This window comes from Gymnogyps californianus, chromosome 6, assembly GCF_018139145.2.
Source record: "Gymnogyps californianus isolate 813 chromosome 6, ASM1813914v2, whole genome shotgun sequence".
Lineage (NCBI taxonomy): Eukaryota > Metazoa > Chordata > Aves > Accipitriformes > Cathartidae > Gymnogyps > Gymnogyps californianus.
Genome location: NC_059476.1, coordinates 34,709,751 through 34,736,865, shown reverse-complemented (window position 1 = coordinate 34,736,865; position 27,115 = coordinate 34,709,751). Strand labels below are relative to the sequence as shown.

General features: G+C 37.3%; 1 protein-coding gene across 1 annotated transcript in view; it reads left to right on the top strand.

Moving 5' to 3' along the window:
* RTKN2 (rhotekin 2) overlaps window positions 1-22,515 on the top strand; it is a 28,010-nt gene extending 5,495 nt beyond the window's left edge. Inside the window, exons 3-11 of the mRNA XM_050899236.1 lie at window positions 1,011-1,064; window positions 1,972-2,089; window positions 3,676-3,876; window positions 8,587-8,681; window positions 10,245-10,351; window positions 11,373-11,504; window positions 18,212-18,377; window positions 20,324-20,431; window positions 21,946-22,515. Of these exons, the coding sequence (XP_050755193.1) occupies window positions 1,011-1,064; window positions 1,972-2,089; window positions 3,676-3,876; window positions 8,587-8,681; window positions 10,245-10,351; window positions 11,373-11,504; window positions 18,212-18,377; window positions 20,324-20,431; window positions 21,946-22,508 (1,544 nt within the window). The 3' untranslated portion in view covers window positions 22,509-22,515. The remainder of the gene's footprint in view (window positions 1-1,010; window positions 1,065-1,971; window positions 2,090-3,675; window positions 3,877-8,586; window positions 8,682-10,244; window positions 10,352-11,372; window positions 11,505-18,211; window positions 18,378-20,323; window positions 20,432-21,945) is intronic.
* Window positions 22,516-27,115: the final 4,600 nt, after the last annotated feature.

Below are 27,115 nucleotides of genomic sequence, written 5' to 3'. Positions count from 1 at the left end.
TAGCATACTATATGTGGATTTTTCCATCAACCTCATATGAAGATCAGCGCTGGAGTCAGCAATGCTCCTTTATAACAATATTGAAGATTTTTATCAAAAGACAATCGAGCTAGTGCTGTTCACTGCTGCCATCATGTGTCACTTCATATATTGCATATACTTCTAAACAACACTGTGTTGTGCTTAAGAAACCAGCTTTGGATTTATAAAGCCTCCACTGCATTTGTCTTTTAACAAGGGACTAATAAGAAACATTATGTCTAAAGCTGAGTCCCCGAAACTGGAGGAAAATGTCAGTCAGTACTGTGTTGGATTGAGTAGCTAAATTGGAAAATTTGTTGAAGAAAATACTTTCCTAATATTAAAATGACAGGCATGACTTAAAATAATGGTTCTGTAATTGCCTCTCTACTATGGTTCTGAAGTAGAAGGGTATTTCTGAGTTAAAAAAAAAAAAAGATTTCTAAACTCTTTTTATGCCAACTAAGACAATTCTAACTGGGAGTGTGATTACATGTGATTTTTTTCTCTGTAGTTAGCAAAACAAGACTTAAGTGTTTGCAGTATAAGTATCCCAGTCTTTCCATTAAAACAGGAAGTTTTTCTTCTTGCAGTTGGATGAGTGGTTTCCAGCACAAGGCAAGCAGAGTTTCAGTTTACATCTATGCATAATAATGGACTCAGAACCTCGGAGTTCTGAGAATACCTCTCAGAACTATGTTACACAGCCATTCTGAAATGTTATTTCAGGTACTTTCAAATGAGATTTAAAATATTCTTTATCCTAGCATAATTTCTAAAAGAAAATAACCCTTCAAGTTGAACTAATTGATGAATTTTCTTTTGACATGGATAATAAAACTGAAATAGTTATGCTGTTCTTTGGGTAGAAGTTCCTGTTACCTCCAGAACATCAGGAAAAGAAACAGGGAACTTTTTGTAATTTGTTTTGATTGCAGATCTACAGTATTGGCTATAACTTAATTTCCCTACCTTTTTTTTCCCTTTAGATATTCGAATACCATTAATGTGGAAAGGCTCTGATCACTTCAGCAATAAAGAAAGTATGTAAGATGTAACGAACTACTGTGATAAGCAATTGCTTATGCCTGTAAACTTAAACTGGATGGGGAAGTCCGTACTCATTTCAACCCCTTCTTTGACCTTTCCATATTTTACTCTGTTGCGTAGTTGCTCTTAACTTGAAGTTGTTGGTTGTAGCAAGTTGAGTTAGTTCAAAGTCCTGTGGTTCTGTATATTTAAACCCCAGTCTCTAAAAAGTCCTCCTGCAGAGAAATTCCAGAGGAAGCAACAGAAAAATTATATGGATGGCTGAGAAACTTCTGATTAAACATGTTGTTCTATGTCTTGTCCACACTTGAGAGAGCATGTTGGAGGCTGTTTCCAGTGAGAAATTTAAATGGAAGTTGTCTGTTGGTGTTGAGTGTATTATTGGATAGTCTTCAAGTACATGCATTTTGCTGTGTCATGGAGATTAACCCTAAATCTGTTCCAGCTGTCACCTGGCATTGATTTCACTTTGATTTTCAATATGGTCAGAGGGGCTAAGCGTGGCAAAATAGTGTAATCCTATACAGTACATTCATAAAATGATACGGGCTTTGGATCAAATGTTAGGGTTTTTTTGCTTAAAATCAGTTTTATTAAACAAAATTACATTTTTACTAACGTTGCTGAAGTTGCTAGCACAAACTACCCCTGATTATCAGGGAAAAAAAAAAAGTTGAGCAGAGGTAGGCATTTTTCCCTCTGTGAATGTTGTTCTACCTATACAGCAGCTTTGATAGTTCAATTATCATAAAATCGTATGATGAAAATTTATGGTGGGAAGAATTTGAGGGCAAGTCCTTAGAGGTTTGAATTACCATTTCTTCTACTTTTGTTTACTGGAAGCATTTAGTATTGTGATGTGTAATATGGCTAATAAAACATTTCTTTGGCTCTCTCCAGAATCACAGCGCTATGCAGTTTTTTGTTTGTTCAGAATGGGAGCTGAGGTTTTTGATACAGAGGTGGCTATTGTGGATAAAGCAATAACAGATATCTGTTTTGAAAATGTAACCATATTGTGAGTATAATTTATTTCTGTTGAACGAAGTACAAATACTGCTGTTTTCTTCTGAAAGTGGATATGATTATGAATAAGATTGGCTGAGGTGCACTCAGGTTTTTTTGTGGGCAAAGAAATCAGTAGAGGGCCTGTTAATTTCAGTGGATGATGGATCCCCACCTCTAGAAGGTTGGTTTTTATGTACGTAATGATGCTGGTTGTAGATGTGCCACTTGAACTGTACTTCTTTTCATTTTTGCCATCCTGAAGCATTTTTCTTTTTATATAAAGAGATAAACAAACTTGTACCACAAGGACAGAATTAAATTAATACTAAACCGTGAAAGCATTATGAAAGTATAGGCATGAACGTTGCAGCCAGTGTTTTAAGTATTACTCTGTACAGCAGGCTACGGTCTCTTCCCACACCTCGTGTTCTGTTACACCTATGTGGCATGTGCTACAGCCACAGTCTTTATAGTTGAAGAATACTAGACAGGAAATTATTCACTTATCTTTAAAAGTAATCTGGAAAAGAGTAGAAAGGTGTTCTCATGTACTTTTTTGTTGCTTTATAATTTTTAAGAGAGTCCTGAGAGGCACTTAATGTCCCACTCCCCCCCCCCCCCCCCCCTCCCCCCCAGCTTTATTTTTTATATTAGCAATTTAGATTCAGTCTCCTGAGGAAGACTGACTGGAAAGCTAGAACTACTGAAAACTTTAAATCAAGATCCTGAAAAGTGAGTGGTTGAGAGAGAGTGGATCTTGAAATCACATTTTAAACTCTTAAACATCTGTTCAAGTTAAGAGTGGGGGCAAAAATTTAAATCTGCTTCTTCAAAGATATGAGACTTGACCATCATAATTTTCTGTGAAATACTGCAACAAAAGCAGAAAAGGCACTCTAACTTGCCTTGTATCCCCTGAGATAAAGACTTTTTGTAAAAGTCTTTGGGATGATTTCGTTATGGGCATGTGTGTAATGACATGATTTGTACCTGAAAGATGAGATTAGGCTTCTGGTTTGATGACTAAGTTTGAGAACAAGAGAATTGGTAGAACTGAAAACAGAGAAAGCATTGGCTGCGGATAGAAGAATACAGCAGTAGGCAGTTAAGTTATGAATGACAAATTTTGTTGGTTGTGAGATAGGATTTTTTCAGTAATGTGAAGGGGATAGGGTGCGACTAAGATATCTTTAAAACAGTTCAATCTGATTTAGGACCATAGGCACAGATAGGTTTTCAATCATGTGATTTTTGCGTAACAGTAGAGAGCAGATTTAAGTGTGTTTGAATATCTTGCCTGTGTATTTCCATAACATGGGGTGTTTTTTCTGTTTTAACATAAATGTTGAATTTCCTGTTTGCAATTGTTTATGGTTTAATTATAACATCCATCTCATGACTTCAACACTAAGTTACTGCTGTGTACTCTAGTCTTTAATTCCATATTAATGTGTGTCTTTGCCTGAATCTTATGGCCTTCTTTCCCTTGATTAGAAATATATGTTATTTAATATATACACTAGCAGCAGCATTCCTTGGCTGCATACTCAGTTTATTAACAAATGCTCTGAAATTTTCTCCTCCCCCACCCTTCAGTGATGAAGCAAGACCAGATTTCCAGGTGAAGGTTGAAGTGTATAGTTGCTGTACAGAGGAGTCTTTATATGTAACAAACACTCCTAAGAAACTAGCAAAGAAGCTTAAAACGTCCCTCAGCAAAGCTACAGGGAAGAAACTCAAAGCTGCACTGGAAGAAGACAGCACTGAATCCCTTTTGCCTGCTGACCTGGTCATCCAGTAAGCCATATATATTGATATTCTGGTTTTATCATTTTTTTAAAAAGAAATAAGCCAAATATATTGTAAAGTTTTGGAAAATTGCCAAGAAAGTGATTATTTCTGTACTTACCCGAGTGAAAAAAAATTTACATTTTAAATAGGAAATGAGAAAGTAGGTGTGAATTCCAACCATGTCGCTCAGCCTTGGGGCCTGGTTCTGATCTTGAAACACGCGAGTAGGCTTTATCTTTCTGCTATACAGCTAGCTAGCTGGTAAATCCACTGTTATTTGCAAACTCTATAATATTTTTAGTTTGATGTCTGGAGGAGATCAAGCTTGTACGATCGGTCTGTGTCCCTCTGTCCATCTACCTCTCCTCCCTTTCCCATTTACTCCCTCCCCCATATTATTTTTGCACCTAGCCAATTTTGCTCATACTTGACGGACAGGTAGACATGTCTAAAAGTTACAAGTTGTCTGAAATAAAAAAGTGTGGTATGTGGACAGGAGAAACCTCTCTTGTACCCTCTCCCCTAATGAAGCGGACAGAGCTGTTTGTTGTGCCTGGGGTGCATGGTGTGCACATGGGGGCCATTCCATTTGCTGGCTTTTCAGTAAAACTCTAGACTGTCAAAGGCACCTTACAGTTACAAGCTGCTTAACAGGAGTTTTCTTAATTGACTTTAGCACAGAACATATTTTAAAATGACTTACTGGATTTCAGTGTTCATAGAAATAAGTGCTGTTCCCAGTAATTTACCTGTTTCCTTTTAAAAGTGATCTTAAGTCTCTCATGCATTTTTTAATGAAGTTAACTGCCTACTAATATTTCCCAGCTACTTTAATTTCATTGGGATTTAAGCAGGCCAAGTACCTAAATTGTAAATACTAATAATATTGATTTTTTTTTTTTTAAGAAAGCAATTTTTTAAAGGAATTACCTTTTTTTTTGGCAGCTGAACAGTAAGGAATCAATGCCTAATTCTTGCCCGGTGTTGAGTGTAGTCTTAGTCTAGCTTCGTATATCTATTTGCCCAGATTTTAAAAGGAAACATTCAAGCATATTCTGTCTTTGTCAAACTGATATTACTGTTTCAATCAAAAATACGTATCTTATCCACAGAGCAAAGCAAATCTTATCACTAACTTTCCAGTGTGTTCCACCTAATGACGATGTATCTTTCAATCTGCATCATCTCAGGTGGCTGTGCTTTCCACAAGCTCCAGTTGGGCGATGACACACTATCATTAGATACAGTGTGCTTCAGATATAACCACTAGCTTATTGTACTCACCTGAATATAGATTGCCTGTCTTTTAAGGAATAAGCATCAGTAGACAATCTAAATAGCTGCCTCTTCCTGTGGGTTTTGCTTTTGGTTTCTCAATTGTAATTGTATTTTGCTTTCGTCTATCTTGAAGTTTTTTGTTTCTACTGTAAGTAATCATCTCACGGTGACATCACATTGTTAAATGAACAATGATGTGTTTAATGATGGCTTTGCTAGGTGATTAAAAAAGATTCTTGGAAAGAAATGGGTTGTTATAGGCAGAAAATAAGTTGTCTTTTTTTTTTTTTTTTAATAGGGTGCCCGTAGGATTTATATTAGTAAGACCTTGGTATGTAGCCCTTATAAAGGGGAAGAGATTGCAAGATTACAAGAGATCTTTCAAGTATTCCCAGAGAGTTTTACCAGTCCAGCAGGTGAAATTAAACCGCAACAAAAAAGGGAACTTTCTGTATTATATGAACACCTTTTCTCTGTAGATTTCATTTGTACAGGCCTTTTTCTTTTCAGAGCACACATGGGTGAAGTTCTGTGTTTTCCAAAAACTCTGTGATCCCTCTGTGTCAAACTTCTTGGCTTAGAAATCTCCCTGGTTAGTGAGGAAGCTGTCAGCCTTGTAACTTCTTGCAAAAGCTTAGTGACAAAGTGCTTTGAATGGTTGCTTAGGTTGGTTAACTTCAGTTATGCTGATACTCTTTCTACTCTTAATTATCTCTCTTTTCATTTCTATACAGTCTTTTGCTTGCTTAATTTTATTATTCTATCTTAAATTTTTTTTTGGCTTTTTACATTTATCGTAGAAGGAAAATGTTTAGTGTAGTTATACTATCGAATTCTAGAGTAACTAGGTTGCTCTTTGGATAAATCATTGGAGAGACTCCCTGAAGTGCATGTTTATTCACTTGCAGAACTGGCCTACACATGGACTTGTTGTTATTGCCTTTTATGTATTGTCCTCCACTGGGCTGGAGGCACGGCTTTGGTGTCCTATGTTTGAATTGGCAAATTCATAGTGATATTTTGCTAGAAGTACATAGTCTAATCTAATGGCCTCACTTTTACGGTTAGGTTCTTTTTAGTACCTGAAGGTTATATTTGTTTTTACCTTCTATTATTTAAGATCTGATTGAAAGGTGAGCATATTAGGATTTTTTTTTTTGACTCACAAATCCTCCATTCTATATATCTGGATGAGTGAACTAAGATTGGGATTTCTAGCATTGGGATTAATATTCAGGAACAGATTCTGGAATCTGAGATGTATTAATTAATATGCATCAATAGAAGGGTGATATAGTTACATCTTCCCACGCCAGTGTCTGTGTGGCAACTTTGGTGACTCTCTCTCTTGATCAGTAAACAGATTTAACAGCAAGCCTTTGCCACAGGCATGTTGTGGAGATGAGCTGATTTTTTTTTTTTTAATAAAGTTATTACATGGAAAAATACTATAGATATGCAAAGTACTGAATGAGATGCAGCAGGCAGATTATTCTTTGTTATACAAAGAAACTGCCACATAAGGCAGTTAGCTAATTCTGCAAAATGTAGGGGCAAAACGTAGTCAACAATCCTGATTAGCCAGTTAAATTTAAAAAATATTTGCAGATAAAACTTTTCTAAATTATATTGCAGCTGGCTGAAAGGAATGACTGTTACATTTTAGAACGAAAATGTTACTGTGAAGCATATTTTTAAAGTGAAGTAGCTATTTTTTTTGGCAAGGTTGTTGTGGTAATTAGTCATGCTTTAGAAAAAAAGTAACTTTAAAATCAGCACAGAAGTTTTATCTGTGAGAAGAAAGTGAACATTTTGGTACAGTTTAAATAGAATGGTAATGTATTGCTCAACTGCATGGCAAAACATAATCAGTGGAGAATCTTTTGTTAGGGAACAGTCTAGCAGGGAATATATACAAATGCTGATGAGTTTTTGTTCAGCTTGCCCTCTTGAAATGTTTCACAGCAGTGGGGTTTTTTTCCCAGAATGTCATATCGTATTTAATTTTCTCTTTATTCCCTTGAGATAGATGTGTAACAGACCTCCCTGCTAACAAACTTGCTATTTTTCCTCCTCCTCCTCTTTCATTAGGGTTAGGGCTAGGTAGGCATTTGCCTTGTTCCTCTGCAGAGCCAAAGATTTTAAAACCGTACGTTCCCACTGTGCTACTAGGAGAAATAATGTTTGAAAAATATTATGATAGAAAACTATCTTTTAGTGATGTTAGTTCAGTAGTGTCTTCTCACCTTTTACACCACTAAGCAGTCTTACGCTTTACTGAAGATATTTTAAGGATCTTATGCTAGATCCTGTTAGGGAGAGTAGTTAGTGATTTTTGAGGGGTTTGTTTTCTTGTGAACTTTGTTTAAACTGCCATTAGCCAGGTGGAATTCTTACTGCATTGCTGAACTGTAAATCTGTTACTCGTTGTGAAGAGTATTTGGGGGAAAAGGTTAAACATGTACCAAATTTATACTAGTTTATTCCAAGAATTGCATTCCACATGCACTGTGCTGAATTGTAAATGTGATTTCCGCCCCCCCCCCCCCAGGCAAATCCAAAACAAAGATATAACATTCTGAAAACTGTAAACACAATAAGTGAAAGAGTCCTTTATGCTACAAAACTGACTGTAGGATTTCTGCACAGATTTCTGCATGTGAAGAATCAAGCTATTAGACACTATTAAAAAAATACATATATAAAAAACTGTTTTATAAAGTGTAGTGTACATAGGCAAAGCAAAAGAGCAGAGCAACATGGTGAGACAGTATAAAGCCTTTTAATTTTTAACCTGTATTTTCAGATAAAGTTTGTGTCATCAGTTGTTCTATTAACTATAACAATATTTGAACCTGTTACCACATCTAGTTGCTTTAGGCCTAGGAATAAAAGCTGTAAAACTATTAAAAGTTACTTCGTGTCTGACTAGAGGAGAGAGATGCTTTTAGCATTCTCAGGGTGTGGTGAGGTTGGATAGCACAGCCTTTACGCCTGGGTTTGGCAGCCGCTGGCTCAGCAGTAAGTGTAAGCCCAGCTTGTAGGCAGCAGCCGCACAAGAAGTCTCCCGGCTGGCAGGTCCAAGAGAGGTGGTTATGGAAAGAGCAACCTGACGGGGCCTCGTGGCGTTGGCCTGGAAGTTGTGGGGTGGGAGAGAACTGGAGGTACACACAGGGTGGAGGCAGGAGATAAGGATATAGGAAGCAGATGAGCAGACTGTGGGACAACGTTGGTTTACGAGGAAAACCAGAGATACAGGAGTTCTGTGGGAAGAGGTTGGGGGGTGGCAATCTGTGGTCACTGACAGGTGCTGCCTTGCACCTTGGCGTTCCCTTGTACCCAAACGTGTTCTCTCAGGCATGTCTAGGCTCCCTTTAATAACTGCCTGAGCAACGTGAAGCAGAAATGTCTTCAATGTGCCTTTTCTTTCACATTTAGTGGAGCAAAGTACAGTTTGCTAGCATATACCACTTTGGGGCTGGAGAGTGCTGAGGACAATTTCAGGACCCACAACCTTACCATTACAGGAAATGGTAAGTACATATGGTACCAATTTAAGGAAATAAAAAACCAGTAATATTTTGCATTTGTCTCTCTTGTAAACTAAAGAGCTTAAAGAGATTATTTTTCTTGATACTTAATATAGAACAACTTTAATAAAATATTTAACGGCTCTAAAACAGGCATCTGTACACAGCTGAATAAACTATAAGCTGAGTAAAATTTCAAGTCCAGATGAAAACTTAATTCTTTTGGGAGTTTCTTCTGTCATTTGCATCTTGGTCTTATGTGAATTGTAGCTATATACAAATTATTTCCCCTTCCTCACAACCAAGGAAGGGTATCAGAATGAAGAACAGCTTTTTCCTCTGTAGTCAGAAGGAAAGTAGAAAAATAGCTTCAGTCCAGATAGGTTGTTTCAGGCCCAGATTTAACACTGGATGTAAGCATGTGTGCTTGCAATTTGCGTTGGTCACTGTACTTCAGCTCTGGGACAGCACAAGTTGGCAGCAGTCAGCCCAGATGCTAACACAGGGACTATAATTATGCTGCAACTGAGGTAATGTTTTAAGTAGCTGGAGTACAGTTTTTGATACTTCATCCATTATTTTCTGAAAAGAAAGCCCCTCCCATAAGCCACCCTCTAACTGTTAACTTAAGACATGGGACTTTCACTGTATTTCACTGTAGCTTCTGGGAACTTTATCTTTTACTTGGGTAAACTTGACCTCAAGGAGAATTTCATTCCTTACACTTCATTAATTCTGACTAAGTACAGATCTGAAGATTTATGGGGCATTTGTTTCTTGAAGGGTTGGATGAATAATTCTGAGTATCTTTGATATTTGTAAGCCTTTCTTTATTAGTACTTTATAGCCTTTCTTCTTCGAATTCCTTTTTCTGTCATTAATGTACATAACTTAGTCTGGTGAGAAATGACATACCTGGATATTTTGGTTCATTACAAGCATTTCTAAAACATGACCGAAGACAGAGTCATGTCAATGGAACGTTGTATTACCTGCTTCTAATTACAGAAGAGAGAGCCTATTACATAGTAGAGCTGAGCGAGGAGGGATATTGCAATTCATTAGAAACTCCTCAGAATCCTAAATGCTCTTCTGGTGCTGAAGACAGAAGTAGATACAAATTCTAAGCCTTAATAAAGCAATCTCAGTTTGTGCTCATGTGTAAATGTACCTGTGCACCACAATGGGATGGGCTCAGGGATCCTACTTAGATGAGAGGGCCAGTGCACTTATCTTTCAAAATCTTTCTATCTGTGAAATGAGATTTAAAGCTATATTTTATGTAGGAACGACTTGTTCTTGCAGAACAATATCTCCATTTTTACTTGAAATTCTTTTGGAAATTCTCCTTTTTTTTTTTTTTTTTTTAAATTAAAAAAAACTAACTGAAGACTAAAAATCAGTTTTAGTCTAACCATACAGGATGAAATGTCTTTAAATATAAAAAATGCTTATTTACATTCATGATCTTAATGTAAAAATGGATGTAGAAAGCTAAACTACGTATTTAGGACAAATGTTTGGAACTAAGCGTTTGTCTGTCTTTTGCCTGGTCTTTTCCCCCAGAGGAATCCTCTTTTTGGCTCCCCCTGTATGGAAACATGTGTTGCCGTTTAGTTGCTCAGCCATCCTGCATGGCTAGGGATATGATGGCAGGATTTCTTAATCAGCAGGTAAGAAGACCTTGCTTGTGTTTACATCCTCTTCTGTTAATAGCTGTCACTAAGAGTCAATTGTTAAAGCATTTGCTTTTACCTGAAGTGGTTTCTTGAGAACTGTTATTTTTCACCTGTTCTACCTAGAGCAAGGGGAAAATTTATCTCACAGCTGCGTTTACAAACAGTATCTTCAGTGGCTAAGCGTGAAGAAATAAATGTTTCCTTGGCGTGCTTATCAATAAAATTATTTAGGCTGTTACGTAAAGATCAAGTATAGTTGTTTCAGAATTGGTTTAGGCTGGTACTTGACGGCAGCAGTCCTAATATTCCTGTAGCTCTCATCCTTGCAAATACCTCTCATTGTGCTAGCGCAAGAGTTCATATCACAGCATGGTGAATCTGACTCGTGAACCGAGCCATATTTAAACTCATCCCTTCAAAAATGATTCATGTGAACTCAGTTTACTTCTCTGTTTTGGTTCATTGCACAACTAGGCAAACAAGAAGGTGATAGCGGAGGGCCAGAGGGGCTGGGTCATTTGTGAGGAGTGCTGAATTACAGGCTTTAAACTGGTTGTGAAACTATAATGCATTTATGAAAACTGTTCAGAAAATTCATTTGAGAAAGTGGATATTCTAGACAAATGGCTTTGCTTGACATTTGTTGAATGTACTGTGTATTTCCAAAGTGAGATACTCTTTTTATTTCTCCGATTGTGTAATAACTGTAGCTAATAAGGTGGTTTCTTTCTTACAGTAGACACCAGTTCTAGATTTCATTCTGTGTGAACCAGCAGATTCCATATTGTTAGTGTCACATGGCAATAAATCTGCGAAAACTATAAAACACCAAAAGACATTTAAAGTATTGCTAACATTTAAAAAATCAGTGACTCTGAAATGTTCTGCAACAGCAAGTCTTTGTTTTAGGAAAGAATTTAGTGTTGATACGTTTTGATCACACAAGACTGATCTTTGTATACCTTGTAATATGCTCTTAGTTTGTAGTTTATGTTTGGCAATTTCTTCCCTTTAGCAAATGATAGGAAGTCTAACTAGCTGGAGGAGGCTGTATTGCATACTAAGAGGTGGCAAGCTCTTTTGTTATTACTCGCCAGAAGAAATTGAGGCTAAACTGGAGCCAGCATTGACAGTTTCCATCCACAAGGTAAAATTGGTTGTATGGGGTTTTTCTGGTTTGGGTCTTTTGTTTATTTTGGGGGAGGTTGTTTTTGTTTTAAGACATACCTACAGTCATTTGGGCTCTAAGCTTCTAGTATGCAGAATGCTTTATAGGTAGCCTGTGGGTGGGATATGCTTCAGTGAAATTTGCAGTCGCTGAATTTTTTAGCAAGGACATTACATTTCTTCACTGTAGACGTAAGTTCCTTCTATTGCATTAGACTGGTTAACATAGAGGTAAAAAGGAGGATGTTTTTCTTTAGGAAAAGTGATAGCTTGTTATATCACAGTTCCGTAAGACAGCCCTTGGAAATGTCTTGCTTACAGTCCCTTAGCAATGCTCTGGTAGTTTTTTTGTCCTCAGCAAGGTGGCATTTTAACAAAAGCTTTTTTGTTGGTGTGTGTTATTTGACCACAGTCTTAATTAGGAGGAGAGTTGGAAAATTGTTCAAAATATTTTAGTGCCTTAAAATAAGCTGCTTTTCTTACTACTGATTTTGTACAGGGCACAATAACTTTCGAAGTTCTGTTCTCTAGGATGATGTTATTGCTGCTTTTCATACCCTATTGGAAAGGCTGAGTTTAAAATGTAAAGTTAAAATGTTACTTACTATTTGGCTAAAGAAACATTAAGTATTTAATTTGAAGTAATATTTAAATGCTCAATTTAGGAATGTTATTGGAAGGACCTTCTAGAATGGCAAGCATTAGGGTGAACAGATGCTTTCAAAAACTGTTTTTGGTGCAGTCATCAAGAGTTAATATCACATAAGGATGAGTAGAGGAATTTAATGTTATTTGCAATTGACATAGCTGGATTCGTCTTACGTAAGTAAATAGACACATTTGGAAACTGTGTTAAGCACAGGTCGATCTGGATTCTGCTGCTGTACTACTGCGAATGCTTGATGCCAACACGAATTCTGAAAGAAGCATTCCTCCCATCCAGTCGCTTGTTCAGACTGCTGTGCTGCTTTATGCCAGGGCAGGCATTAGGGCAGCTGACTGATGAATTGGATAAGGGAACTGATGTGGGTTAAAATTAGCTCATTTGCGGGGCGGGAGGAGGGTTGGCTTCAACTGTGGTTCCCTTTAATAAATTCTCTTATCCAGTTCACTACATGGCTACACAAATGCTTGTGTGGTACAAGAAAGGGGCTAGGCTATGATTGGGAATGTGTAGAGACATAGAGTAATAAGGAACTGCTGCTTAGAACAGCAATATCAGCTTTTGGTGGCTTTAAAGTTTCTGGAAAATATGACTGCATTCTCACCTAGACTGAGACTTGTATCTAAACCAAACATTTAAACTAGGTATAACAATGTGACCTGTTTGTGTTAGGACTTCTTTTTTAATGTGCTAAGATTTAAATTGATTCCTTAATTAAAAACACCTTTCTGCTAGTGCCATATCTTTTAACAAAGCCATTTTTTCTTCCAGTTTTTCATGCATTTACATAAATGTTTGGACTGTATATACTTAAGCAGGCTTACTTGCTTACCTCTTCAGTCACTTTTAATGGCACTAGTCAGCCTTTGCCATAATTCTGTTTTCCAGCTGTTTACAGTATCAGTTAAGAAATGGTAAACTTTAGTAAATTATAGAATGACTAAATCCATATTCTAAAATGTGACAGTAATATTTTTAGAAATTATCTATCAGACAACATCATATCTTTCCTTGGAGGTCTCTGTTTTGGTCTATATCATAGTTTTGCTTTGCTTTTAAAAGAACCATATTCTACTAAGGTATTTTGCTCCTCCAAGTTACCAATACACTTAGAACCTAAAATCCAGCTTAATAAGCCTTTGCTGGGAGACTGTCTGTACATTTGCAGAGTATCCTTAAAGCTAATATGTAGAAGGTACATAAATCATGTATCTTATACCATTTTACAAAAATGTCAGACTGCTGGAGAATATGACTGTGAATCCTTCTTCAATTTAAATTAAAACCAGAAAAAAAAAAATTGCAATTTAAAACATATTTGGATACTTTACTACTTAAACAGTTTCTCTTGAAGATAACTTAATGCTTGCAGATATTTTTTGATTCCTTTGTTATGAAATTTCTCTTACGGATTAAATGAAAGCAAACTAATCATATGGGCTTGTCTGCTACGTGTTGTTATAGAAACAGCAATTTCAAAATGAAAGTTGAGATTGAACATCAACTCTAGACGTTCTAACTAAAATCTCTTCTGGTTGCATATGTGGCATTTTCATTTGTAATGTGAAGCTGATCCTTTACATGTAATTGAAAGATACTTTCTGAAAAGTAATGAAATCATCTGGATTTATGAGAAACTCTCTGGAAAATATTCACACTGATAGCCTTATTTCCCATTCCCTTTGAATCGAGACTTGAAGAAGCCATTAAGACCAGCAAAGTCATTACTTCAACTTCAGTTGACTTCACTGCTACTGCTGTTGAGCAAGAATGGTTCTGCAGTTCCTATTATGCAAGTGCTACTATTATTGTTCCAGCTAAATGTGATTATAACATATTATATTGCACAACTAAGTAGGAAAAGAGAAATGATATTTTCTGTAGCAAAGAAAATTTGCTGGAATCCAATTTGAACAAGAAATATTCCTTATGGGCCAGTTCCTGAAATTTTTTCAAGTTGTCTTTAGTTTGAAATGGATAATAAAGGCCTTACCTACACCTGATAGCTTAGCAAATTGGTGCATGTGCCAGTGGTTCACATTAGTAGCTCAGTATTTGGAATACATATTCTATTGTGTCCTGGTCATAGCTAATAAAACTTTTTTTTGTGCCAAGTATGCCTGAAGCTTGAGGAGTTCTGGGACATCGCTTTGAATTAACGTAGGCCCGTGATTTCCTTCTGGGCATATTTTGCCAGTGCAGTCTTTGCTCTGGTGCCACGCAGTGCAGCAGGCCCAAAGCTATCTCCGTGATCATGCTAATTGTTGAGGTGAACAGGATGAGGAACAACAAGTGTTTGCAGCCATGGGCTCAGGGTTCATAGACTGGTTGCTAAACAGTGTAGCAGGAGTGAAAGGACAGAATCAAGCTGGCATTTCTGCAGACTGTTACCTTGAATGACTGTTCTTGTTGGAATGTCTGTTATGGGCTAGGTAGGTCAGGTAGAGAAATTCTTTGGAAAATGTAGCGACGGCTGCAGCAGCATAACTTCAAGGGAACCATGCAGTTAGGGAACCAGGGAGTTCACCCTTGGACTGGAGTAGAAGGATATCGATACGAGTTCTTGACCATGTGAACATTTAGGGAGCCAGCAATATGAACAAGATTCTCTGTGTGCGTCAGGGAACTCCAGCAGTGGTGAAACGAGGGCAGCCCTGAAAATATCTATTTTCTCTCTAGTAAGGACTTTGTCCCACTGGTTGGCTTCAACAAGCCTTCATACATGTGAAAATATTTTGGAAAAGCACAGACTAGTTAAGTGCCTCCAAATGTCTGGTATCTGACATCGCTTTGCTCAATTTAGTACTGCAATTGCTTGAAAGAAATTGTGGATGCAGGCAGGGGAAGCAGATATAATACCCAGATCCCACACGATGGACCTTATAACACACATGCTCAAATTGAGTGGTTTGGAAACTGTACTTTATGGCTCCCTGGTGCTCCACAGAATGCTGGCTGGTCATATAATGCCATCTCCTTCTCCTGGTTTTTAGCTGCTGCATTGCACCGAAGATAGCTAAAATGACATAGAAATCCTAATATTGCTTTTCCATATTATACTTACACATTATACTTACCATCCAGTGGCCACAAGGATGTTACGTGAATACAAGTTCACAAAACAATAAAGATGAAAGGAGGAAATATTCGTAGCTGATCTGGTGAATTCAGTCTTGTGCATTAATGTGTTTGAAAGCCATAGTTTTAAATTTAACCATATTTCCCTGCTTGCCTAAAACAGACCCCATGGAAATTATTAACACTACAGCAGAAACCAACACATGAACAGATTTTATTTTGTTTCCAGTGTTCTGTTGTTATTTCTTTGTTTATTTTTTTGGTACTAAAAACATGAAGGAAGTTTGTTATATGTGACTTGGTTTGTTTAATCTTAAAATAGATACACAGAACTGGATCTTAGGTTATTCAATATTTTTCTCAAGAACTGTAATTCTTTCTCTCTCTCTCTCTCCCCCCCGCCCCGGTTTTTGTTTTCTTTTTAGCTTAAAAGATGAGATTTCCAGAGAGGTATTATCAGGCAAAGAGATTTTTTGATGTGGGGGGAAAAGTATAGAAGAAGGTTTGTATTTACATTCCATGAAAAAAAAAAAAAAACCAAAACACTATAATTTTCCCTTTTAGTCTTTTCCCACTTTCAAAAAAATAATCTTTTGCATATAGGATGTAAAACTGGCTTCAGCTTCCCTGGAAGAGTCATCTGAGTTCAAGATTCAACTCAGTTTTTTCTATTCCGATCCACTGGTTGTTCTGGTCTTTACAATAGCTGGAGCAGAGTTCGTTCAGTTGTCTATAAGACTGCGAAAGGTTGAGCATTATTATAACATGGTACCTTAAGACACTTTTTTTGTTGTAGTTTTAATTTTTTTTTTTCTTTTTTGGTGTTCTGTTTGTTTGGTTTTTGGTTTTTTTTGTTAAGTGGAACTGGGCATGTGTATTTCACCCAAGCTTGGTAAACTCCTCAGCCCATTACTGTAATGGCATCTATCACTCCTTAAATATTCAAGCATCAGATATAGATTGTTGCTTGAGGATTTATCTCCTTTGAATAATACCATAGTTGTGGGATAAAACCTGCAGCAAACATCATTAAATAAACTTGTGTGTATGGTATGCTTGAAGTTCTTACCTGTCAAACGTTAAGCTATTTGATTTAATTTTTTTGCTGGTATCTATGGTTACCTGAGTTAATGGGATATAGAGCACTTATGGATGAATTACTTCATCTCCTATTTTTAGACAGAAGAATTTATATGAGCATTTCCATCAGATATGCTACAAGCAGCTGTTGGTATTTCAAATGGTTACTTCGGTAATGCATTTAAAATCTGGGGAATGTTCCATAGAATAATTTTTGTTTTTCTGAGTATCAGAACTAGGCTTATCCCCATGGGATCCCATGTGTAAACTTAATTTCTGTAGGTGTATGTTTAACATCTTTAGTAGATGTTTGACATTTGGTTGAATTGTATAAAAAGGAACACGGTTGATCTGTCACCATTGTATTTTGAGGAATGCCCTGAGGCCACCTTTGTGGTCAGATTCGCTGTCCATCCAGACAGGAGACGTTTGAACGCAACCCTGGCTGTGGTGGTTGGCTTCCTTCAAAACCTGGGGCGCTCCCCCTGCCAGGGGACACCCTTGTGCGGCAGGAGGGCGCTCCATGGTCTCAACGTGCGTTAAGCGGCCTCGTGTCGTGCCAGGCTCCGGGACTGGCCAGCTGCAGAGTGCTGGATGGCTCCCTGACACCAAAACTCATCATCCCATCGGGATTTGGGATTATGCTGCTCTCCTGGGTATGCCAAAAATCCTTTTAAGAGCAGTGTTCTAATAGGCTATTGCTTGTTCAATCAGGTTGAATTGTGTATGTGAAGATATTCCCAGGGTTTCTGCTTTTACTTTTGTAAATAAAGTAATGTTAATTATTTTAATCTGTTCATCATGTTGTGATTAGCAGCAAAGTTGACCAGTTGTGTTCTGGAAATTTTTTCAGTTGTGTTTTATCAGACTTTTACTAAAATCTTTCAGTATTTTACACATGGAAAAAAAAAATTCACTCAGTTAGGGGTATTTTTTTTTTTTAATTGTAGTAATGCCGTAACAAAGAAACTAGATACTATGAAAATACCACTGGATCTAGTCTAGATCATAAAAATCAATTGAACTATGTCCTCAAACAGAAGGGGAAACCTTGGCTGTAACAGTGTTGCTGTGTAATCTGAGACCCTTTCTAACATTAGCTGAAGAAATTTGATAAACTTGTGATATACTTCTCATATATTTTTAATTGTTTCTATGTAGCTCTCCCTAATTAAGGCAAAGCTAAAATGTCTATTTTGAAATGACAAGTAGGATTTTTTTAATATTAGAGCAAAATGTTTTTTCATACTGGAAATTTGTTCTAGCAGAACTGTATGGGTAACTGCTACAAATGCTCCTTTAAATGTGGACTAGATAAGTTTCTTTTTAAATTTCCTGTCACTATAGTATTAGCCCTGAATGTCCTGATTCACTAAGATGAACATAAAATAGATACAAGTTTAGAATACATTGCATAAACAATGGCCCACAGAAGTACAGTAGGAGACCTAAATAGTAGCTGTAGCAATGTGGTTGTCCAACTGAAGAGTTCAGAGAAAAGGAGCTGCTTGCTGTTATTTTAGATTATTCACTAAATGACTGTGGAGAAGAAAGAGCAGTGTGTGATGAGCTGGTGAAGGCAGAGGGAAGGGAAACATAGAACGTACATTCTGTAATTCAAAACTAAACTGCAATAATTGTGCTCCATTCCCTTAGTTTTCATATTTTATGCCATTTTAATAGTTTCATGAGAAAATATTTTTATAAGAAGTTCTTGACATTAGTTTCTTTTTTTTTTTTAATTGGAAATTAATCTGGATTAGATAAAAAGCCAAATGATACCTCCTTTACACTGTCATTGGCCATAAGGTGATACCAGTGTGGAGCTGAAGCAATAACTCATTACCACAGTTTGTTGTTCCTAGGAAACCAGAATTCGAGCTGTGGATAAGGACTCCAAGAGAAGAACTAATAACTTCTCTGTTATCAACCCCGTGTCTGGAGAGGCTGTGACGCAACTTTTTGCTACTGACAGTAGGGACGAACTTCATAAGTGGATGGAGGCTTTCTGGCAGCACTTTTATGATCTGAGTAAGTAAGCAGGCAGTGCTGGCAACGTGCCCTCCAAGTGGGGTGTTATGTAACATCAAAGGGATCTTTGAACAATTTGAATTGGAATTGCCTCATAAGCCTTTGTTTGCAACGATGAGAAGAAAAATGTTCTTTGGGATAATATTGGGTAGTGGTCTAAGCTGTTAGAAGGCAAATATTTGACTAACCCAAAGTCCACATGTTCAGTCTGGGTTTTCGCAGGAAACCAGAAGCAGAATATGTCCCTCAGTCTCAAAAGAACTTGGTCTCTTTTAGCAGTGCTCTAGATAATTTTTTTTTTTTTAAGGACTGCTAAATTCTCACCATCTCTTCATCCACTGTAGCAGGAAGAGTCCACCTCTGCCTGGGCATCCTACCAGTGGTGTGTTGGTTTTGTGAAATTCTGCGAGTATGAAACCTTTGGGTGTGGAAGCCTTAGTGGGAAGTGGTGAGGATGCTGGGTTCATCTGAGGCCTTGGCTAGGATGCAGATTCAGCCAGCCCTTGCAAGCAGGCACATGTATATGGGATTTCCTTGCTCAGCAGTATTATGGATGAATTAAATTATTACTTGATTCTGTTGGTAATTCTAAGGTTTTGGTACCCCTTGTCACACGGGAATATGCTCATCTAGACACACTCTGATCCAGTCATGCAAACACACACTGCTTACTTGAACCTGGTAAAAGCTGTATCTGAGGCTTTGTAACAGATGATATAAGTGAGATGATAAATTGATACCCTGATCCTTTGGCTAACCTCTGGAAAAACACTGTTCTTACATGAGAGAAGAAACTCATTTATTGGTGTAAAACAGTGAAACGGTATTGAAGTAGTATACTGTGTTGCTTGTTTAACACCAAATATTTATTATAAGAACTATATAGATTAATTTGTCTTCGTCTTTTTCCTCTGCTTTAGTAGTTTGACTCACAGATTTATTAAGAGTAGAGAACAACTGTCAGTTATTATGCTGTCATTGACAAGGTATAGTAGGTTCCTGATAGTCATTTTTATCAGGTCAGAAAACAGAACCAGGTCAATTAATGAAGTATCAGTCTTTAGTCAGAGGCCACACCAATAAAATCGGTGAATTGAGGCTGTGGAAACTCGGTATTGTAGCTTGTATTTCTAGTCCTTTCTAGCTCTGATTTACAATGAGAAAAGGCTCTATCAATTAAAGAAACACACCAAGCAAAAACTAGGGCATCCTCTTTAAATTAGCCATAGAGTGGGGTAAAAGAACAACTTCTTATTCATTATAGATAGAATACCCATGGATTTTTTGAGACATTTTCCTTAGGTTCAGAAAAAATGGGTCACTTGGCATTTAAATGCCTTTTTTCTTCCCTGGTTCTAAAATTCTCTTAAAATTAATGTGCTCAGAAAACTTGGAATGATTGGTATGAACAAAGTAATTTTACTGTGTCTTGTTTTCCTTAAGGTCAAAATCTATTAATAGAAAAAGAGGTTTCCTTGTCTGCTAACGGATAAAAGGCAAGTTATCCTCTATTAAAGACAGAACATTCCTTTACTATAACATTGTAACATAGTTGTGTAACATCCAGCTTGCAGTGTATTGGAGGTTGTCCTCAATAACTTCATGAAGCTTCCCTAACCTTAAATTATTATTTTTTTTAGGTTTTTTTCCTGATTAATTTATACTGTGTTTGAGGATTTGAAGGCAAATTATGATGTTTAACCTTCATAGTATAACGGTGCTGATGGGATGCTTAGATTAAAGGTAGTAGCTTATGACGTTTGTGCTAAGAGAATGAGTACAGGGTTGAAAATACAAATGCATCCTGAGCATTCCTGCTAAACAAAAGTAAATGCTTACTGTTTAGCATTGCTTTGGAGATAGTTTCCTAACACAACCTAATAACTTCAATTTTTTTTCAAGCTGAAGTGTTTGAGTTCCAGTCATTGTTCTCTTTTCTCTCTCAGGCCAGTGGAAACATTGTTGTGAAGAACTTATGAAAATTGAGATTATGTCACCACGGAAACCACCTTTGTTCTTGACAAAAGAAGCGACCTCCGTCTACCATGATATGAGTAAGTGGGATTTGTCTTTTCAAGTTGCAGGGTAACAGAAACAACATTGTCTGTATTCAGATGGCTTCTGGTGTTGATGTTGAAACACTGAGTTTTTCAAGGACAATTCAGACAATGAAAGCGCAATGTAATTGCATACCAAGGAGTTCATATTAAATCTGAATTTGTAATAGCACAAATAATGAATACATTTTTATACCTTGAGCCAAAAAATCTGCAATCTGAACTGTAACTAGGGAGCCCTGAACACATTCAGAAAAGCTGTCACTAGAAATAAACACTCATCATAAGAGTAGTATAAAGCTCAGGAAATGTAAAGGTAAAATAGTCCAGTCTGCAAACCAATAATGTCTTTAACTAGTTGCATGAAATTAATTTGCTGTTCTTAAAGCTATTTAAGGGCTTACCTAATATAACTTACCTAATTGTTTGGTCTTTGGTAATGATCTTTGAAAAATGTGCTTGGAAAATCTAGCTAGCATGTATTTGAGACTTGTATTTTTACAGAGCAAAATGGTATGCAGCAGGATTACTTTAATAGTTTCATTACAGAAATAATATTTACAGACTAGAAAAAGTAGGTCACTTTGTTTTAATGGATCTGATGCAGTATTGGCTGAGAAACACTGTACAACTATAAATGCCTGACTGCTTGCTGCTTGAGATTGGAACTGTGAAGATGCTCAAAATGCCATGTGGGTCATTGAGTTACCGTGCATTAGAGCACTGAACAGTCAAGAGAGTCCTATCTAAGCTATGAATGCAGAGCAGAAAGGCAGTAAATCAACTATATAGAAGTTTTATGAAGGTAACACGGTAGCATGATTCTACTGATACTCAAGTACATCAGTGAGGAGCAGAACACAAACTTTTATTCTTAATATACCAGGTGTTTTTCCTGCTTATTTATAGTATTCATAGGTATGTGTTTAAAAATATGTTGAAACTCATTAACGTGTGGCCTGCAATAGAAAAGATATTGCTGCTGTTTGAGGCTAGTATTACTGCAGTATACATAGAAAACTCAATATGAGGGGTAAGAAATGGGGCAAGACGGTCTTAAAGCATGGAAAGAAAAATGATACATGTAAAGGTGTCCCATTTTCTGCAAGGTGGAAGCACAAGAATATTTAATCATAGACTTTTTCATGGGCCTTCTGTGAAACGAAATTTTCAAAGCACTATACAACAAAATATGTTTAATATCTAATATGTACAGGTTTCCTAGTAGTACGTTATTTTTTTTCTTTTACTTGGAAAGAAATATCAATGCCTACCCTGTTGCCTCAATGCCAGCTGTCACGAAAACAGTTCCTTGCTGTCACCTCAGTTCTCTCTTTGAAAGCACATGTAATCTTTTCAATTTCATCCATTAATACTCTTAATACTAGTCCAGACTTCATGAGACATAGTTAATACAGTTTTGTATTCTGAATAGTAATAACGAAATAGGTAGCAGTAAAATCATTGGTAGCATTTTAATCCAAGTTAATTGCTGTCCCTTAAAATTACAGGCATTGATTCTCCAGTGAGACATGAGGGCTTAGCTGATATCATACAAAGAAAAATCGAAGAGAGTGATGGTGAGTTCCTGCTTGGCCAGCAAAAAGAGTCTGCGTCTTCCCTATGGGCTTCACTCTTTGATGGATCTCATGAGATGGTTGTTCAGAAAAACATGCATCTGGGCCCAAAAAGAGATACTACACGTCCTAATGATAGCAGAGGAAAGAAAAGAAGAGCTCCACCTCCACCCTCTGATAAGTCACCATACAGTGCAAAAGCACAGGTGAACACAGAGCAATTGGGCAAGGAAAACTGGGAGAAGTGTGACCACACATCTGCTAGTAGTTCTTCCTTTGATTCAAAGTTATCTATGAAAATGCAGCAGTTGCAGACACCCATTGCTGCTCCTCGCAAAATTGGTCCTTGTAGAAAAAGCAGTTTAGCTGGCCATGGGAATCCCATTTCATTGGTTAACAAGACCGAGTCTGAAACCAAACCGGTACCAACCCCTAGACAGAAATGCATCACAGAAATGCTAGACCCTAGATCATGCAGCCACAGACATCATGATTAGCTTAGAAGAGTCCCTGGGATTTTAAGTTTCTCAGCCTTCTACTATAACTCTTGACTAAAAATAGATTTTAGCATATAGTTTATAAGTGTTGAGGCTAAAGTTTTTTTTCTTTTAGCCAGGGCATTATTACTAGCTGCAGTCTCAGCTGTACTCATTATCGCAAACATCTAAATAATTGCACTAGTAACAGGGGGAGTTATCTCTATCTGAAATAACGGTGCTACTTCTGAAAAGAGTGGTTCAGTACTTTCCCCTTGAAAAACCGGCCGTGTTCAGGGTAACTCAGTGGCCCTGCAGCGGGGATGTTACCATTGCCTTCTACCAATCCCTCAGCTTAGCCCATCTGTAGCTCCTCAGACTAGTTCAAGTGGGAATTTCACATACATTCAACACAGATCTTGCAAAGCTGATTTTCTTGGGCTCCATGCTTGGCTTCACCTAAAATATTCTTATCTCTCCCTCATTGTTTGGGAAACACTGTCCATAAGATAATGTACTATGAAAAGTCATTGTGCTCTTCTGAATGGCTCTATAACTCCATATGAATTTCTGAAGCAGTTCTATAAATTTTGTGTGGGATCTCCTAAGATCTTGCTGGTGCGTGCGCTGTCCGAATGGACCAGGATTATCTGTGTATGAGCAAGAATGTGATCCATCACTGCTGCTTATTTTGGACTAACACAAAAGTTTAAAAGCAGTGCTGCGTACGAACAGCTATTCAGGATTTCATTTTTGTGGTTGTTTTTTCTGACGAATGGGGCTCTGTAGCATAGCTTCTCCTTTGTGGAGCCTCTCAGCTGTTCCTGGTAGGTAGCTGGTTTGTAAACATGGCAGTGTTACTGATAAACAAATAAGGTTTTTTCACCACTCGTTCTTTCTGAAATAGCAAAGAATAAGTAGTTCAGGTGAAAATACTGAACTTTGATATTCTTCCATCAGACTGTTGACCATTTTTGTAAGAAGCATGGGTTATTAGGGTTCCTGTGGCACCTGCAAAACATCTATTGCATATGGAAAAGGTTCTGTTCTCCTGGATCCACAGCTTAAATATCCAACCCTTTCCTTGGTTGATGCATTTATCTCAGATGCTGGAACTTATCCAAGAGCAAAGGTCCCTTGCAGATCTCCCTTTAGAGCTTTGGTATTCAGACCTGTGTTGAGAGAGTCATATCAGCAACTGTATACATACAGTTCATTAACTATTTTTTTTATTTTTTGCTAAAGTGCGGATGGCTTTGGGAGCTGTACCATTTCTCCAGAAGATACTGTGTGCATGGTTGGTTTGTTTGTTTTATTTATTTTTTGTCTTCTGCTAAGCTCTTGGCTGCACAGCTGTAAAGGTATCTGCTCAATTCCCTCAGTAGTTCCTTGGCTATTTGGGGTGGAGCTTGAGAGGCAGGTTTCATTTACAAATCCTTTTGCAGGATTGGAGCCCTTTGTTTCTAGAACGTCCTTGTTCATTCTTCGTTTAATCACATTCAATTTTCCCTCTGAAACAACCATAATCATTCTTAGAATAAATCATGCTGTTACTTAAGTGGATGGTTTGTGAACGGTTTATAAACAGGAACAGAAAAACTGAAGAATAACTACATGATTATGTAAATCAGACACAGTCAACTAAGTGGACTGTGCAACTCTGAACAAGAAATAGGAAAAATAAACAAGGGGGGAAAAAAGCATATTTTCCAAAATGCAGCTGCAGTTTATTTAGCTTTAAATCTAGCCTTAAATGTTACTGTGCTCTGGAAAGAAAGAACACCTTTTTCTTGGTAACCCGCTTCCATTTAGGTGTTATATTTCAAAATAAATCTCATAAATATATAAGGCAAGAAGGCACCATAATGAGGATTTATTTTTAAATTCAACAGGCCATTGAATTTCAACGAGCAGTTTCTCTATTAAATTCCGTGGCTTTGTTTTGAACTGAACATACATATTTTAGGAAGGCATTTAATATTAATTTAAAGTCTCCAGGTGATGAAAATTCACTCATACCTCCTGTTGCAATAGTTAATTACCCCAGGTACATTTTTCACTTGATTTTCTATTTGCATTTCTAGCTCCACCTTAAGTTATTTTGGTCTTTTTATGCATTTGGTTGCTTATATTGATCTCTGTAGTATCAGCTTTTCTAATTGCTTGTGTGTGGTTATAAATCATGATTATGTCCCTTTTAACCTTTTCTCTGATGAGATGTACTGAATTCCTTAACTTTCTTATGGCAATGAATGTTATCCAAGACTAATTAATCTTCACGTTCTTCTCTGTACTTCTCATGTATTGAAATATTTTTAAGTGTGACATCAGAATTAGATGCCACATGTCAATAGTGATCCATCAGGACTATACAGAGACATAATGTGATCCTCTTACTCTGATTAATATCTCCCTCCCCTCTTTCCTCAAAAATTGTATTATCCTTTTTTTGTGGAAGCATTGCCTTGGATGCTGACTTTTATAGCTCAAGTCCTCTTCAGAGTCTTTTTCAAGAATGCGGTACATCATCCTCTTATTATCCTATCTTATTTTTTCTTAGAAATATACACTGTATTTTACCAGCATTAAAATACTGCTCATGAAGTGATCCAGATTGCTCTGTATAAGTGACCTGTCCTCATTCTTTACTACTCCAGCAGTCTGCATGTCCTTTGCAAATTTATTGCAAGTGATTTTTACAGTTTCTTCCAGATCATTGATTTTTAAAATTGAATGCAAGGCAAGGTTTGTAGAGAGAGGTGATAAGTTTTTATTACATCAGTGACATGGGTAGGGGGGGTGGGGAAAAGCAAACAGACAGGCCATTGAGTTTGTGTCCCTTTTTTCCCAGAGCCTTTAAAAAATTGAATAAGATGGAAAACTATACTTCTTGCTGATTCCCTATTAATACTGCATTTTGAAATTAGTTTTCTGTCTTCACCATAACATTCTATATTGATTTGATCTAGTACTGATATTTTAAAGAAAATGACATATTCATCTGGTTGTCAGTAGGTGACTTAGGGATCTTATGGGTAACACCTCAGTGCAGGTGTCTTTGCAAGCCGAGCTTACTATATCAAAGAGTAAAATGCAACCTGTTGTTCAAGACCTATTCTCCATGAAGCTGTGTTGATTGACATTTTATATCTATCCTTAAATTACTCATATGAGCCAGTTCACTATAGTGCCCTGATCACCACTAGGCAAACTAGGCCATTAATTACCCTGATCATCCTGCTTCAGAACAGCAGCGTTGTTCTTATGGTCCTGTGAAACGTCATGGCGGTGTTGAGACTTGTTTAACTAATTGCACGTTTAGGCTCCTACAGCTGGAAAGGCCGCTGCTACTAAATGTAGTTTCTGTTATTTTAAACAACCACTATATAATCCCTATTATGAAGCATCAGTTGACTTCAGGTTTTAGTATTTATTGTTACTGACTTAGTCTTTTTTTTTTTTTCACTTCTGTGTTGCCATTTATTATTGTCTTCGCATCTTCTGTTAAGCAAGTTGGTTTAACTGATAAAACTGCAGGCTGCCAGCAAACGTTGATCTTGGCTATACAGTAAAGTCAGTTGTAGGAAATACATTTGAATTCAGCTTTTGTCTATGCAAGAGAACATAAATATTAGTAATAAAAACAGAGCACAATTTTAGGAGTATTATTAGAAGATATGCCTGTGAGGAAAATTGACATTTCTTGGCTTTTTGTATAGTGACAAATTGTAATACTTCATTACTGATACTGGTCCATTATCATTGTATAGGCTTGTTCAGAAATTAGAATTCTTCCTCTGTTTTTTTTCCTCAAGTTTTCCTGACTATAATGAGGATGAATATTCAAAACAGGAATTAAGACCAATGAATTGCTTGTACCCAAGCACTCTAATAGGAAGAAGCCAGCTATGTCGCAGTGTGGTACAGTGATGTTTTAGACTTTGCACTGATTCACTTCCCATGCTGTGCGGTTTTAAGGACGTGGCCCAAGGTGGTCACTGAAGCCTGTCTATTGGTAGTGTGTGGAGCTGGGGAGCTGTTAGCTTTCATCCTTCAAAGTGGAGGTGAGGGGCAGTCTAGAGGCAGAGAGGTAGAAGGCAGCCTGTTCCTTACAGGACATGGTGGAAACTGTTTAACTGCTGCTTCTGGGCACTAAAAGAGAAGGTACCTGTTAAGCTGTCTTATCAGTTGCAATCAGTCATGAGGGTGCTTTAATTGTATGACTCAAAATATCAGTGATCAAAACCCTAAAGTCATTTGATTAGCACCTATAAACAATGCCAAAATAGGAAATATTTCAGGAAGGCACAGGTGACATTAGCCAGCCTCCTGCTGGGACGAGGCGTGGAAGACAGCAGGAGGCCTGTGGCTTCTCCCAGCCCTTGCGTCCCATTGCCCCATGTTCACATTTGTGCAGGCAAGTCGGTGTGCTGCTGCCTGGCAGTGGAGTCCATGGAAAAAGAGTATTTGTTCAGAGACACTGCACTCAGAATGAACAACTCAAACTACCCAGTGTAGCATGGTGAAGACGTTGGTGGCATCTGCTACTGCTGAACTACACATGTGATTAGGTACTGTTCTGAGGAATATGTCAGGCCCACTCTGAAAATTGTACCTGCTTGTTCGCT